At 40.7% G+C, this 12,718-nt stretch overlaps 1 protein-coding gene across 4 annotated transcripts in view; it reads left to right on the top strand.

The window, feature by feature from the left end:
- dmd (dystrophin) overlaps positions 1 to 12,718 on the top strand; it is a 95,893-nt gene that overhangs the window by 40,383 nt on the left and 42,792 nt on the right. For 3 of the 4 annotated variants that reach the window (XM_088361822.1, XM_088361812.1, XM_088361802.1), the window contains exons 16-33: positions 1,510 to 1,611; positions 1,786 to 1,893; positions 2,130 to 2,309; positions 2,577 to 2,746; positions 3,116 to 3,239; positions 4,036 to 4,114; positions 4,750 to 4,862; positions 5,497 to 5,625; positions 6,496 to 6,688; positions 7,457 to 7,602; positions 8,661 to 8,761; positions 8,843 to 8,954; positions 9,290 to 9,403; positions 9,471 to 9,626; positions 9,691 to 9,861; positions 10,582 to 10,764; positions 11,153 to 11,284; positions 12,540 to 12,689. In XM_088361822.1, coding sequence (XP_088217948.1) covers positions 1,510 to 1,611; positions 1,786 to 1,893; positions 2,130 to 2,309; positions 2,577 to 2,746; positions 3,116 to 3,239; positions 4,036 to 4,114; positions 4,750 to 4,862; positions 5,497 to 5,625; positions 6,496 to 6,688; positions 7,457 to 7,602; positions 8,661 to 8,761; positions 8,843 to 8,954; positions 9,290 to 9,403; positions 9,471 to 9,626; positions 9,691 to 9,861; positions 10,582 to 10,764; positions 11,153 to 11,284; positions 12,540 to 12,689 — 2,463 coding nt within the window. Of the gene's footprint in view, positions 1 to 1,509; positions 1,612 to 1,785; positions 1,894 to 2,129; positions 2,310 to 2,576; positions 2,747 to 2,824; positions 2,861 to 3,115; positions 3,240 to 4,035; positions 4,115 to 4,749; positions 4,863 to 5,496; positions 5,626 to 6,495; positions 6,689 to 7,456; positions 7,603 to 8,660; positions 8,762 to 8,842; positions 8,955 to 9,289; positions 9,404 to 9,470; positions 9,627 to 9,690; positions 9,862 to 10,581; positions 10,765 to 11,152; positions 11,285 to 12,539; positions 12,690 to 12,718 lie in introns of all 4 variants that reach the window. The other variant, XM_088361791.1, reaches the window with a different exon arrangement.

Below are 12,718 nucleotides of genomic sequence, written 5' to 3'. Positions count from 1 at the left end.
GTGGTTGCCTCGTACTTTTGGACATTCATGGCCTTGTGTGTGTGTGTGTGTGTTTGTGTGTGTGTGTGTGTGTTTCCTAACAACTTGATTTAGGGACCATTTGCTCAGGACAATTTTTCAGCTGAAAAATGTGTTCATAAGAGAACAGCCGGGGTATGAAAATTATCTTTATGTTAAAAACAGAGGACACGTTTGAGAAGAGCACAAGTGAAACAAATTGTACAAAGTGTACAGTGCTGTCACACTATTCATATTTGTCAAATGCTCAATATTTCAAATTCACACACATTGATGAAAGATATTCAAAAGCAATGTTGGGTGAGTTGCTTCAAAAATGATTTTCATGATAGTGTATGACAAGCTTTTGACATTATAATTAAATGAGCAAGCAACAAGTCGTTGTACTGGCCCTGCATGCATAATACAGAGCAGGGTTGTCCAAAGTCTGGTCTGGGTGCCATTTGGGGCCCGCCACCCTTTTGTAGCGGTCCTTGTCATATCCATGTACTTCTTACTTTCGACACTGGGAAAGGAGGCAGGGCAAACACAAACAAAGAATATCACTTGTCATACATCACCTAAATAGTAACAACATTTCTATTCCCAACAAGTATGGATAATTCAGTTGCAGCAGTAATAAAAAACACAAAGGTAATTGAGAATTCAGATTACAGGTAATACTGGCTATGGATCATATTCTTTATCATTTCTTATTGTCAGAGGAAATGCAATAATACAAATGGGTTTAACTATGCCTTTTTAAATAGAAGATACAACATGTCCAATATGGACTTATAATATGCAACATAAAAGAAAACTAAGGGAATTACTTCTCAAAATATGTGAAGAGACCAAAATGCTTAATGCTTTTTTTGCATTCAACATATCAGAGGGCCTAATATGCAGGTCTGCACTTACCGAAATTGGTTCCCCGAAAATGAAATATTTTGGTTTTTAAACCCAACTGATAAATCAACTGGAAACATTGCGACTGACAACCGTCAAAGGAGTGCGTCTAACTTTCATCTTTCCTGCCAGAAAGTATAATTTATTTATTTTTTTGCACTGGAAATGTTTCCCAATATGTGATACATTTGAGAATATTTACAGTTCTCCATTTGCATTCTACTTAATTCAAAATTAACACAGACATAATTGGAATTGTTCTGGATTGGATTGATTTTAGCGTGTTAAATTGAATAAATTAAAGATGAAGAATGTTAAAGGAGCCCTTACATCCTTTCATTTTTCTTCATGCAGCTTTGAAAGAGTTTTTTTTTTTTCCACACCTCTGTTTTAAATGATCCCCAATACATGATTGTGCTTCTTTTTGTCCCTTAGGGAGAGCAGTCACGCTCCAAATTAGGCAGCTGTAAGAATTTAATTGGCACGTGGCAAAGTGTAACTACAATATGAGCCTTTAGGGCACCCTGATGGAAAACTACACTGTTTTAGTCTCTCTGATGAGCTAATTTAAGCGTAAATGTGTGTGTGCGGGCATGCATGCAGGTTCTTGGTGACCGCTGGGCAGCCATCTGTAGATGGACAGAAGAACGCTGGATTCTGCTACAAGAGATTTTATTGAAATGGCAACACTTCACAAATGAACAAGTACGGTCTGTGTGTGCATTGCTTGTGTTCTTCTTTAGTTCCACTTAACCTGTTTGTGAATGCCGTCCTCATCTGTTTTCAATATTGTACCCGAGGATATTGGATTTGTTTTTCGTGGAATATTACAGTGAGCATAAAACCGTTGCCTTTTGTTGTTTTTCCCCTTTCCATTAGTCTTCATTTGACTTGTGGCTAACTCAGAAGGAGGAATTGGTTCGCTCGATCAAGACCCCCGCTTCAAAGGACCATGCCGGCACAATGGCCTGCCTGCGCCATCTCGCTGTGAGTCAAGCGAAATCCTAAAGCATCCGTTTAAACTGTTGTCAGCATTGAACAGTGACCCCCAAAGATTTTACCATAAAGAGGTGCATCCTTTATGGTACGGGGAAAAAAAACATCTTAATTATGTAAAAATGTTCAAACTGTAACGTTGCAGTTGCTTAATCATTCAAGAATGGACATCACCTTCATTAATCAGTAAATGGATGTGATCATTTATTTCGTTTGTACCCCACCAGATTGTAAAGACTGAGCTGGACATGAAGCGCCCCGCCCTGGATAAGATGTGCTCCATGAGTCAGGACCTGCTGTGCAGTGTCAAGAACAAGGAGGTGGCCAGCAAACTGGAGGCCAGGCTAGATACCTTTACTCAACGTTGGGATCGACTGCTTCAAAGTCTGGATCTCATCAACACCCAGGTACAACAGACATAATTTATTTACATTATGCAACACCTAAGTACTTTAGCCACCTCTAATGCAGTCAAAGAGACGAGGACAATTTCTAAGGGAATATACTTTTTCTTTTTCATTCTAAATTGGAGGACCAATCTAATGAAAAAACGGCATTTATTGTATTTAATACATGTATAAAATCCTTTTGGGAAAAACATAAGAGTGGAGGGGAAAATGTGCTGTGAAAGGCAAGAATGTCAAATCTCACTTTCTTTGTGTACACACGTTCAGCTCTCATCAGTCGTCACCACAGCAGCCCCCGAGCCCGAACCGACCCACTCAGTCGCGACGAGTGTGACCAAGGTGACAACGAGGGAGAGCGTATCTGCACTACGCCAAGCCCGAGAGTCACCGCCGCAAAAGAAGAGGCAGGTGGTTGTAGATTCTGAACTCAGGAAAAGGTTAGTATGCTTCTGGTGGATTTTGGTTCAGCTATCAATCACATTTCACATGTTTTCTAACTTCTGCACATCATTCAGTTGCATGCACCCGTTTCTGCTTATATACCTTAGCAGGTAGGTTAAAGATTAGCTCAAAAAGCAATCTTGGTGTTTGTTTTTTTTTATTCCGAGCAAAGCAGGCAACTTTAATGTACCTTTCTAACAACGTTTACACCAAATTTTTAAGAAATCATTTTGCCCAGTTCCAGCCTCCCTCAAGAAAAACAATTTTAATTTTAGAAATGTTTTAATAAGAACATAAATGATGTAAATACTTGAGCAAAATGAGCTAATTTAATGGTTAGAAATAACAGTTTATTCATCCCTCAGATTTGATGTGGACTTCACAGAGGTCCACAGCTACATGACTCGGGGCGAGGCAATCCTGCAGAGTCCTGAGTTCTCTGTGTCTCGCAAAGATGGCAGCATTCAGGACCTTTATGACAAAGTGCAGGTAAAACTGTGTGTACTAAAAAGTCATTATTAACTGGGCGTATGTGTTTTTATTGAACAGTAAATTGTATGCATTGGACCATTTGAAGTGGGCCGTCTGGCCACCATGTTCCAGTATTTTGACTCCTGTCTGGATTTTGACATTATTGCCCTCACTGCTTACATTTGGAAATAAAATAATCTTTCTGACAGCTTGAACTTTGGCCATCTTATAACCTTAAAACAATTCCCGGGGTACATTTTCTCACGTTTTGGTGAGCTTTAAAGATGATGATGGTCAAAAAACTGAAATTTGAAAAATGACATTTTCTCATTTGAATATCATATTTTTGGCAAACTCATGCCAAAACAGTTTATTTCAGGTCTGCTGCATGCAAAGTGATGTGATCAAAAGTGACTAAACTGGACAATTGTAGAAAAAAATAGCAGCAACTCGCTGTCATGTACTCATCTGGTGATTGACCCTTATGCATATAAACAAATAGAACATGCTCACTCATAACCGAAAACGATTATTTTAGTAGTTAATGCTCACATAACGTATTTTTGATTACCTGTTACATCTGCATCATTACATCACAGTAAAATTTGCGACCAGCAGTAGGACAGTTCCACTTGCCAAACCACCGCACAACAATTCGGTCGGTTTCGGCCACCTCGCTTGGCGTGCAACAAGCCTTACAAATATTCAATACAGACCATGCAGGAAGAGAAAATGTCCATTTTTATTGTCTTATTAGTCTTTTATTGGAAATGAAGATTCTCAGTTTTATTTTTCTTGTCACTTATTACTGTAGCTGATAGAACGGGAACGACCAGAGAAGTACCGGAAGCTTCAAGAAGCGACGCGCACAGCACAGACCCTTGTTGAGCAGGGTATTGTGTAAACACACGCACGCACGCACACACACACACACACACACACACACACACCAGCATTTCCATTCACACCTATTCAACAAGCACCCCGTCTGTCCCCATGGCAACGCCTCCACCTGTCCCACCCTTCTCCTCGTCGTCATAGAAACACTGATAGAGTCTGGTCCGTGTTCTTCACTGCCCTTGTTGGGGCCGTGTAAAAGCTCAGAAGCTTTCAACTTATACTTTCCCAAGGTAACCTCCATCCAAGAAAACATCATCTTACTCCAGCTATGCCACACTTGAGTTGTGCAAGTAATTTGTATCTCCTTTCAAGCTGTGAAAATGCAAGCCATACAGCTATGATCTCGCTGACCGCATAGACAATATTGGCTAATGTTAGCTAATTGAAGCCATGAAAACATATCCGGTGGCTGGAATGCATCCCACCGAGAGGTGCAAAGCAATATCGTATCTTTCGTGCTTGAACACTTAGAAGCGCCGTTTTACTGACCTAATATTTGGAACAAATCTGTACTTTACTTTTTAACATTAAAAATTGTCAACAGTGTATGTGCTGGGTCAGTGAAAGAGCCTCCCCAACTGTTTGTCTTCCTTTTTCATGTAATACCTGCGCCTTGTATCGCCTCCAGAGGGGACTCGGGCTGAGGACATCGCCCAGGCAGCCGAGCAGCTGAACCAGCGCTGGGTCGGATTTTGTGCTCTGTTGGCAGACCGGCTGGTGTGGCTGGCCTACCAGACAAAGGTACGCACACTCATATACAGAATGATTTATTTCTGACCCAAAGAGTTTGAGATAGCAAAATACAGTAGGGTAGTAGCCCGAGTGTTCATAAACATTTAATTCCTTAATTCTTTCAACATATGACAAGTACATGGGCTCCCTATGTACGACTTTGAGAATCACAGGTCCAAGCGACATACTAAATCTTTTGTCATTGCCCTGATTCCTGCCGTGAGTAAAAACTCCCCCCCGACTTTGCTCATCTCCGAAGCATTTCAAGGCCAAGCTGTCACGTTAATGCGAAACATTGCCGTGAGCACAGACTCCGGTGCTAACCTTTCTCGTATGAGCAAAGTCTCGCTGAAAAAAAGAGAATCCATTTTGTCAATAGATGGTTCTCTCAAAGTGAGGGTGTCTAAGCGAGCCTTTCACACGGTGTAGGCTTGAATTTGATGAGGTGTGTGGTGTGACAGGACTCAATCTGAGGCCAATGCAGGTGGAGAATGAGTTCACGCCCGCTGACATATGAAGGAAGTAGTTTGTGAGCCAAGACAGATGGAGTCTGGCTTTTTCTTGTCTTATGAGAATTAAATTGAAGCTTCCTCATTTGAACGCGTGTGCGCGCGTGTGTGTGTGTGTTTGCATGTGTGTGCAGGTGCTCGCATTCTACAGCTTGTATGAGCAGTGTGTGCAAGCCGTAGAAGTCAGTGAGAACTGGCTCAAGGTTCAGCTGCCACCATCGCCAGAACCCGAGACCCTCAAGGTGCAACTGGACCGATGCAGAGTGAGTCCGTAATGCATTCATGCACTTCTCATTGGGCAATCTGTACAGTCACAGAGCTGGCCGAAAGGTATTGGTGTAACTAAATTGTCATTATTATGGTTGTATAAACTGCACCACATACTGAGAAGTGTTGTGTACTGGTACCTTGTAAGAAAAGCACACTATAATGGTGTACTTATAAAACATAATGTATGAACATAATTCAGTGGAATGTAAAGAATTGAACAGTTTGTGCAACATAATTAATGACACGTGTCACTTCTGATGTACATGAACACGTTCAATGTGTTCTGAATTCTTTTACTTATATAAATTTCTTTTTCATTTCTTTTTTTCATGCATCTGTGTGTTAGTATTTTTCTGTGAGTATGACATGTCCGTTTCTTATTTTAATAAAATACACATTCATTCCTTTCCTCCTTCCTTCCCTTCTTCCTTTGCTCCTTCCTTCCTTCCTTCCTTCCTTCCTTCCTTCCTTCCTTCCTTCCTTCCTTCCTCCCTTCCTTCCTTCCTTCCTTCCTTCCTTCCTTCCTTCCTTCCTTCCTTCCTTCCTTCCTTCCTTCCTTCCTTCCTTCCTTCCTTCCTTCCTTCCTTCCTTCCTTTCTTTTATTTCTTTCTTTGTCTGTCTGTCTTTCATTTTATTCTTCCATTTCTTAGTTTAAGGTCCAGAAAAGCATCTCAGTACAATTTGCCTTTTTTTTTTTTGCACTCCTCCAATTTCTTGCTTGGCTTCCTGCTTATTAGCATCGGGGCCTTTATTTAAACGTTTCCGTGAAAATAGATTTAACATAAAGCCAACTGAGTGGAACCCAGGAAATGAAAAGCCACTATATTTTCTGAGTAGCTAAACATTGTCTCTCTATCTTGCAGGAGGAGGTGGCCCGTCTGGCCTCTCTACAACCACAAGTGGAGCTCTTAGACAAACGTTTGAAGGAGCTGAAGGCGGAAAAAGAAGGGGAGGAGGACGCGTCGGCTTTCCTGGACGCCGACATCACCGTATTCAAAGAACACTACCACAAAGTTCTGGAGGATCTGAGGGCGAGAGAGAGGCAGCTGCAACTAAGTGAGACCTTTGGCTGAATGAAAATGGGTGTTAGGCCTGGCCACTCCTTTGGGAAGTGCTTCATTATTGTGATGAGCAATTGTGTGGTCAGAGGTTTGTTTAAATTAATCCCAAAACATGGAGGTGAGCCAAAAATATTTACTTCACATTTGCAGTTCCACGCTTCCGAAATGTAAAGGTACATTCCGTGTAAAAAGAAAATAAACATTGGAATTTTAAGATAAAAATTAATAAAATAAAAAATGTAGTACGACTGCAAATGTTTTGGTAGCTACGTCTGTACTATGTGACGTAAAGTCAGAACTGAAACAAGTTGATGTGAGCAATGCTAGTTCGCTCGTTAATCACATTAGCGGGTCCAGAGTATTTACGTCAGCAATTGTAACAACTCCCGGAGATGGCTGCCAACGTTTATTTCAACACGGTGTCATTGTAATATTCCAACGTCACCCTTAATCTGTCAAAGAGTGATGGGTGGCAATCTCGTCCTTCCTCTACCAAGCAAAGGAAAAAGGTTTCATCAACCCAGACTGAATTCCAACGCACTTCCAGTCAGAGTTAGGGGATTTCAACCATTTGCTATGTGCATCACTGTTAACAAATGGAAACTGCACCATACATTCCATTATCATGTTCTCTGGCCTAAAGCTTTTGACGAAGCACACTTGAATGTCCAATTTAGCAGGAAAGATTACATTTCATTTTCTAGCACACAGCAGCTTCAGCATATTTATTGTATGACTGAACTTCTCCTTTTTGCTCTTCCAGTTTTGGAGAGCTTGCCCCCAGCTCGCTATAAGGAGACAATTTCCTCGCTGTTAGCGTGGTTACAAGAATGCGAGGCTAAACTGGCGATCCCATCCACCGCTGTTACCGAGTATCCCATTATGGAGCAGAGACTGAAGGACATGGAGGTACGGTGATACATTTCATCTTTATATATAATTAATTACAAGTCCTCTTCCCTCGCAAATTGCATATTTAGAGCATATTTTCAGTTGTTCGCATACCATACAAATATGCCTATTAATCTGCGAAGGACATGTATAATGTATTTTGAATTTGCATACATTTTATTGGGCACACAACAGGATTAGAGTGAATGCTTGACTCATCCATCCATCCGTCCATCCATACAGCCATTTATTTCCTACCACAGGCACTTTAGTGCTGGGTTACATGTCACTGAACTAGCTGACTTTACTACATTTAAAACAAAATGGCCAATTTATTCAATTAACCAAACGTATTTCTTTTTGACAAAACCCACACAAACGTGAATTTGAGGTAAATGTTATTAATGGAATTATTTGTATCCATCAACACAGAAAAGAAACAATGTATTTCTTTGAAAAAGCCAATTAGCATTTTTATGACAACCACAAATAAGCGTTTCAACTTTAAAGGGGACACACTATGGAATATTGATTTCTATTTCTTGTATACAAATAGTTGGGTCTCTGGAGTGTGAAATTAAACAACCCGGTGAAGCTTGTATGCAGTAAAATCCACGCTGGCTTAGATACTATGCATAACATGTCTCCTTTAAGCGGAAATCTGTGTGAAAATTGGCAACTGTCTGCTCAACATGCGGCAGGCAAGCCAGCCGCCTCGCTTGTCCTGCTTTGTGTGTTTGTCTGCAACGCTGTAATTACGAGAGGCAGATGAGCGAACTCCCGGTGGAACAAAACAGTCCCTGGTAATGATGACAATATCTGCTGTCTACACACCACTCTAAACTCCTAACAAATATCAACATGTTCACAGTTGTATTTGCAAAGGGGTAAACAATGTCTAGTCAATTTCTACAAAGTTTGTGGTTCATTTCCATGGGAAGTTAAGATAGAAATATTCCAAAATTTAATATTGAGATTTATATTCAAGCGTAAGTATAATGATTTTATCATTTCATCAGATATATCCATGGAAAATAATAGCTCTCAAGTTGTAATACTCCTTCTAACTCCTCCAGGCACTCCAGGTAGCGCTGACTAGTCACCAGGGGCAAGTAGACTACCTGACATCTGCTGTGGAGCAAGTCTTCCAGAAAGCTCCACCTGAAATCTGTCAGAAGTAAGAGTTTCTCAGAAGAAACCAAATTGACGGTTCAAATACAACGAAATCCTAAAAACCCTCTTTTCAATTATTTTTTAGGTATCGCACTGAAATGGACAACATCATGTCACGCTGGAGGCGACTCGGCACCACGATGACAGATAACATCAAGACAATCAAAGAGCTTATGGCCAAACTCATGCAGTTTGAGGTGAGACTGCAACACACACACATAAGCTCTGGAATGTATCGCAAGCTAGCAGTGAGTGCAAAACTGCACGAGTTGACATCAATGTGCTACTAGTGCCACCAGTGATGCGCTACTAGTGATGTTGTGCCACTAGGAAAAGGACAAGGGTGCACTACACGAGTAAAATTTTACTGGGGACTCTCGTTGACGTTTGCACACTGCTAATGCTACGACTGAAGGGCTAGATGGGAAGTAGTGGAATTCTATATATCTTCTATAATTCTATCACGGGCTTGATACCATCAGTTCATTACGGCTCCATTGCCCTTTACACCTAACCAAGCTTTTCCCATTAGAACGATGTGAAGACGTTAAAGAAGTGGATGGCAGATGTGGATGTCTTCCTGAATGAGGAATGGCCAGCGCTCGGAGACTCTGAAGCACTGGAGAAACAGCTGGAACAATGCACAGTGAGAAGAATCCTATTGCCCTTTGTGAGTTAATCCTCTGAAATGCTGACCCAAATTGATTGGACAGGCCTTGGTGAATGACATCCACACCATCCAGCCAAGTGTCAACGGAATCAACGAGGTGGGCCTGCAGCTAAAGAAGGAGGCAGAGCCCCCATTTGCCGTTCACATTCAGAAAGAACTGGACGACCTGAACGCCCAGTGGGAGAACGTTTGTAAACAGGTGGGTGGATTTGTCCCGCCGATTCAACTTCCTGCTGTCTTCATGTGATGTTTCCTCTGTTCAGGCTTATGCTAAGAAGTCAGCTCTGAAAGGTGGCCTGGATAAGACCATGGCTCTGAGGAAGGAGATGCAGGAGATGCAGGAATGGATTAACCAGGCAGAGGAAGACTACCTGGAGAGAGACTTCACTTACAAAACACCTGAAGAACTACGCAAAGCTGTAGAAGAGCTCAAGGTCTGTAATAATACAACAAAGTCTTCAAATACATATTTCTGAGTTATAATATACAATGGACGCTTGCATATTTGTGCTTGAGTAGTCGCAAATTTGCCTTATTTTGGAGAAAGAAAATGAATATTTGCAATTTTCTGTACCAATGGGAATAAAAGCCAAAATACCATAGGCCCACATTTTAAGTACATTTTACAGTCATTATGTGCTTCCTTTGAATTGCTCTGTGATATCATTCGTTTGCATATCAGGTTTTGTTTTTTTAAATGAGTCAGTAATGTCTCATATGCCTGCATTAATTGATATTGGCATAATCAAAAGCTGTTCACAGCTCAGCCTTTCATGGACCCTTCGGCCCTCAATTTTCCAGCTGCATCGTTTTACTTAACATAATGTAATGTATTTGTGATGTGGATTGTTGCCAGTTTTAGTGCTTCCATAAGACTCCCGTTCAGCCCTTCCCCTTGCTCGAAAGAGTTGAAAATGGAATTTCCCCGCGTTTTGTAATCTTGTGACTTCTCATTCCTTCTCCTTGTGCTCCTTTTATTATAAAGCATCCTATTCCTCCTTTAGGGATGTGTGGGCGAGACTATTGTGGCGCACAAGGCTTTGTCAAGTGTGATGTGTTTGATGGTGTATCCTTCCCTCTTCGGCTTACCCCATCAAATCTCTTCTCCCTCTCCTCCACCATATATATCCACCATGTTGCTTCTCCTCCACCAGAGAGCCCAGGAAGAGGTCCACTCCAAGGAGCTCAAGGTCAAACTCTTGACTGACAGTGTGAATAGTTTCATCGCCAAGGCGCCGCCCACTGCTCATGATGCCCTACGCTCTGAGCTTGATGTGCTGAAGGTCAACTACCAGCGCCTGTGCAGTCGCCTGGATGGAAAATGCAAAACTCTGGAGGTGATGTTACTTTTTAACTGGTCACAGCAAAAGTGAGTAAAGATGTGGTTGGTTGTCTGTTAGTGGTTCTTGAACTTGAAAAAGGAAAAAAATCATTTTAAAAAGATCTATTAAAATGTATTGCACATAAAAGGTGAGGGAAAATTGAACACCCATGAATGAAACACCTATTGATCAATGTCTCTACCGCCAATTGTGGCAGCAATATGTAAATAACCAGGAAACAAATATTTCATGACAGAAATTGAGGTGCTTATCGGTGAGGTAGAGATTAAAGAGAAGATATCTTAATTACGACCCCATTTTCTACCAACTCATTTTTCACTCATACTTTTTTCCATAAATGAATTTATAAAGTATTTCTAATTATGGCTGGTGCATGATGCAGGAGGTTTGGGCGTGTTGGTGCGAGTTGCTGTCCTACCTGGAGCAGGAGAACGCCTTCCTGGATCAGCTGGAGCAAAAACTCGATGAAATTGAGAATCTCCAAGGAGGAGCAGAGTTGCAGGAGGCACTAGATGTGAGTATGAGCACAAATAAAACAACATCCTCCTTAGCTTAAGCAAGAGTAAGAATTGCATTGCACAACAATGAGCGTCCAATGGAGAAATCATTTTGGGAGTGTTTGTATTTTATTGTCTTTATTATAAGAGCAAAGCCAAAAATGAAAAATAAATGAATAAGCTTCTGTATAATTGGATCCCACTAGGTCTCTTGCCAAAGTGAGATACAGCTCTGGCTCCCGAGCAGCAATTTATATGGTCTCAAATAAAGTCAGAACAGTTCCACTCCTGTTGCCTGCGCATGTAATGTCAAGGCAATGTCGGTTGTTTTGAAGTGGAGTGGATCCTATTCAATTTACATGCGTCACACAGGTTATGTGCGTCATTTCACATTCACGCTTGTGCTGTTAAAACAATCACTCTAAAAGCTACATTATGTGTAGTATAACGATGTAGACGCTCAAGTATTTCATCTCATAAGCCTTGAGGTTAGAATAGATGAATAATGAAAAAAATCTTTAAGTGACAAATGAAAGCAATGGGTAGAAAAATAAGTGACGCCCAAGTACACGAAGCAAAGTACATAATGCTGTATTAAAAAATAATAATGCAAAAAATACGATTAAAGATGATTTGTTTTGTGCTGATTCCGATTGTTGTTATTTTTCTCTAGCACATCATAGTATTACTACCTCTAATAATAATAATAATAATCATAATAATCATAATAATAATACAGTATATGTCATATATTTAGTTATGTTTGTGAATTAAGGGTTAGGTATTGCAAAACATTATTTTTTTTCTGAAACAGCAAAGCTACATATTACAACTTTAGGTTTAGCAAAACAATTATTTTTTTCTGAAACGCCAAAGCTACAAATTGCAACTTTTTATAAAATCCATTTTGTGTAAGTAGGTTTAGTAGTCAAACTTAAAAAACAAAATAAGGCAAATATCTCCAAAACTCAGTGCTAGAAAAAATGATTTGGAAGTCAGGATCAAAAATATATTAAGAGACACATACGGCGATTTCTGATCAGAATTAGCCATTGACCATTGTACTAATACTATTAAATGAATATCTCTCTGACAGTGGAGGTCCTTAGACAGAGCAGGTGTAGTACCTAATAAAATGGATCGCCAGTGTAATCACATCGCAATACACAATGGAATCATTTATAAAGTTCTGGAACGGCAAATGATAGACGTGACATTCAAAATAGTCTCAAGGTACACACTGCATGAATGCTAATTGAATGGCTTTAACAGGGACTGGAGGTGCTCCTGCGACACCCTGAGCACAACAGAAACCAGATTCGGGAGCTGGCCCAGACTCTGATGGACGGTGGTGTATTGGATGAGCTGATTCAGCAAAAATTAGACGCCTTCAACGCACGATGGGATGAGCTCATGGCGAGGGTGAGACATGATGACTTTGCACTTTATCC

This window comes from Syngnathus floridae, chromosome 2 (assembly GCF_059516105.1).
Source record: "Syngnathus floridae isolate MCC-2025c chromosome 2, RoL_Sflo_1.0, whole genome shotgun sequence".
Lineage (NCBI taxonomy): Eukaryota > Metazoa > Chordata > Actinopteri > Syngnathiformes > Syngnathidae > Syngnathus > Syngnathus floridae.
Note: the sequence above shows the minus strand (reverse complement) of the source record. Positions and strands in the feature narration are given on the sequence as shown.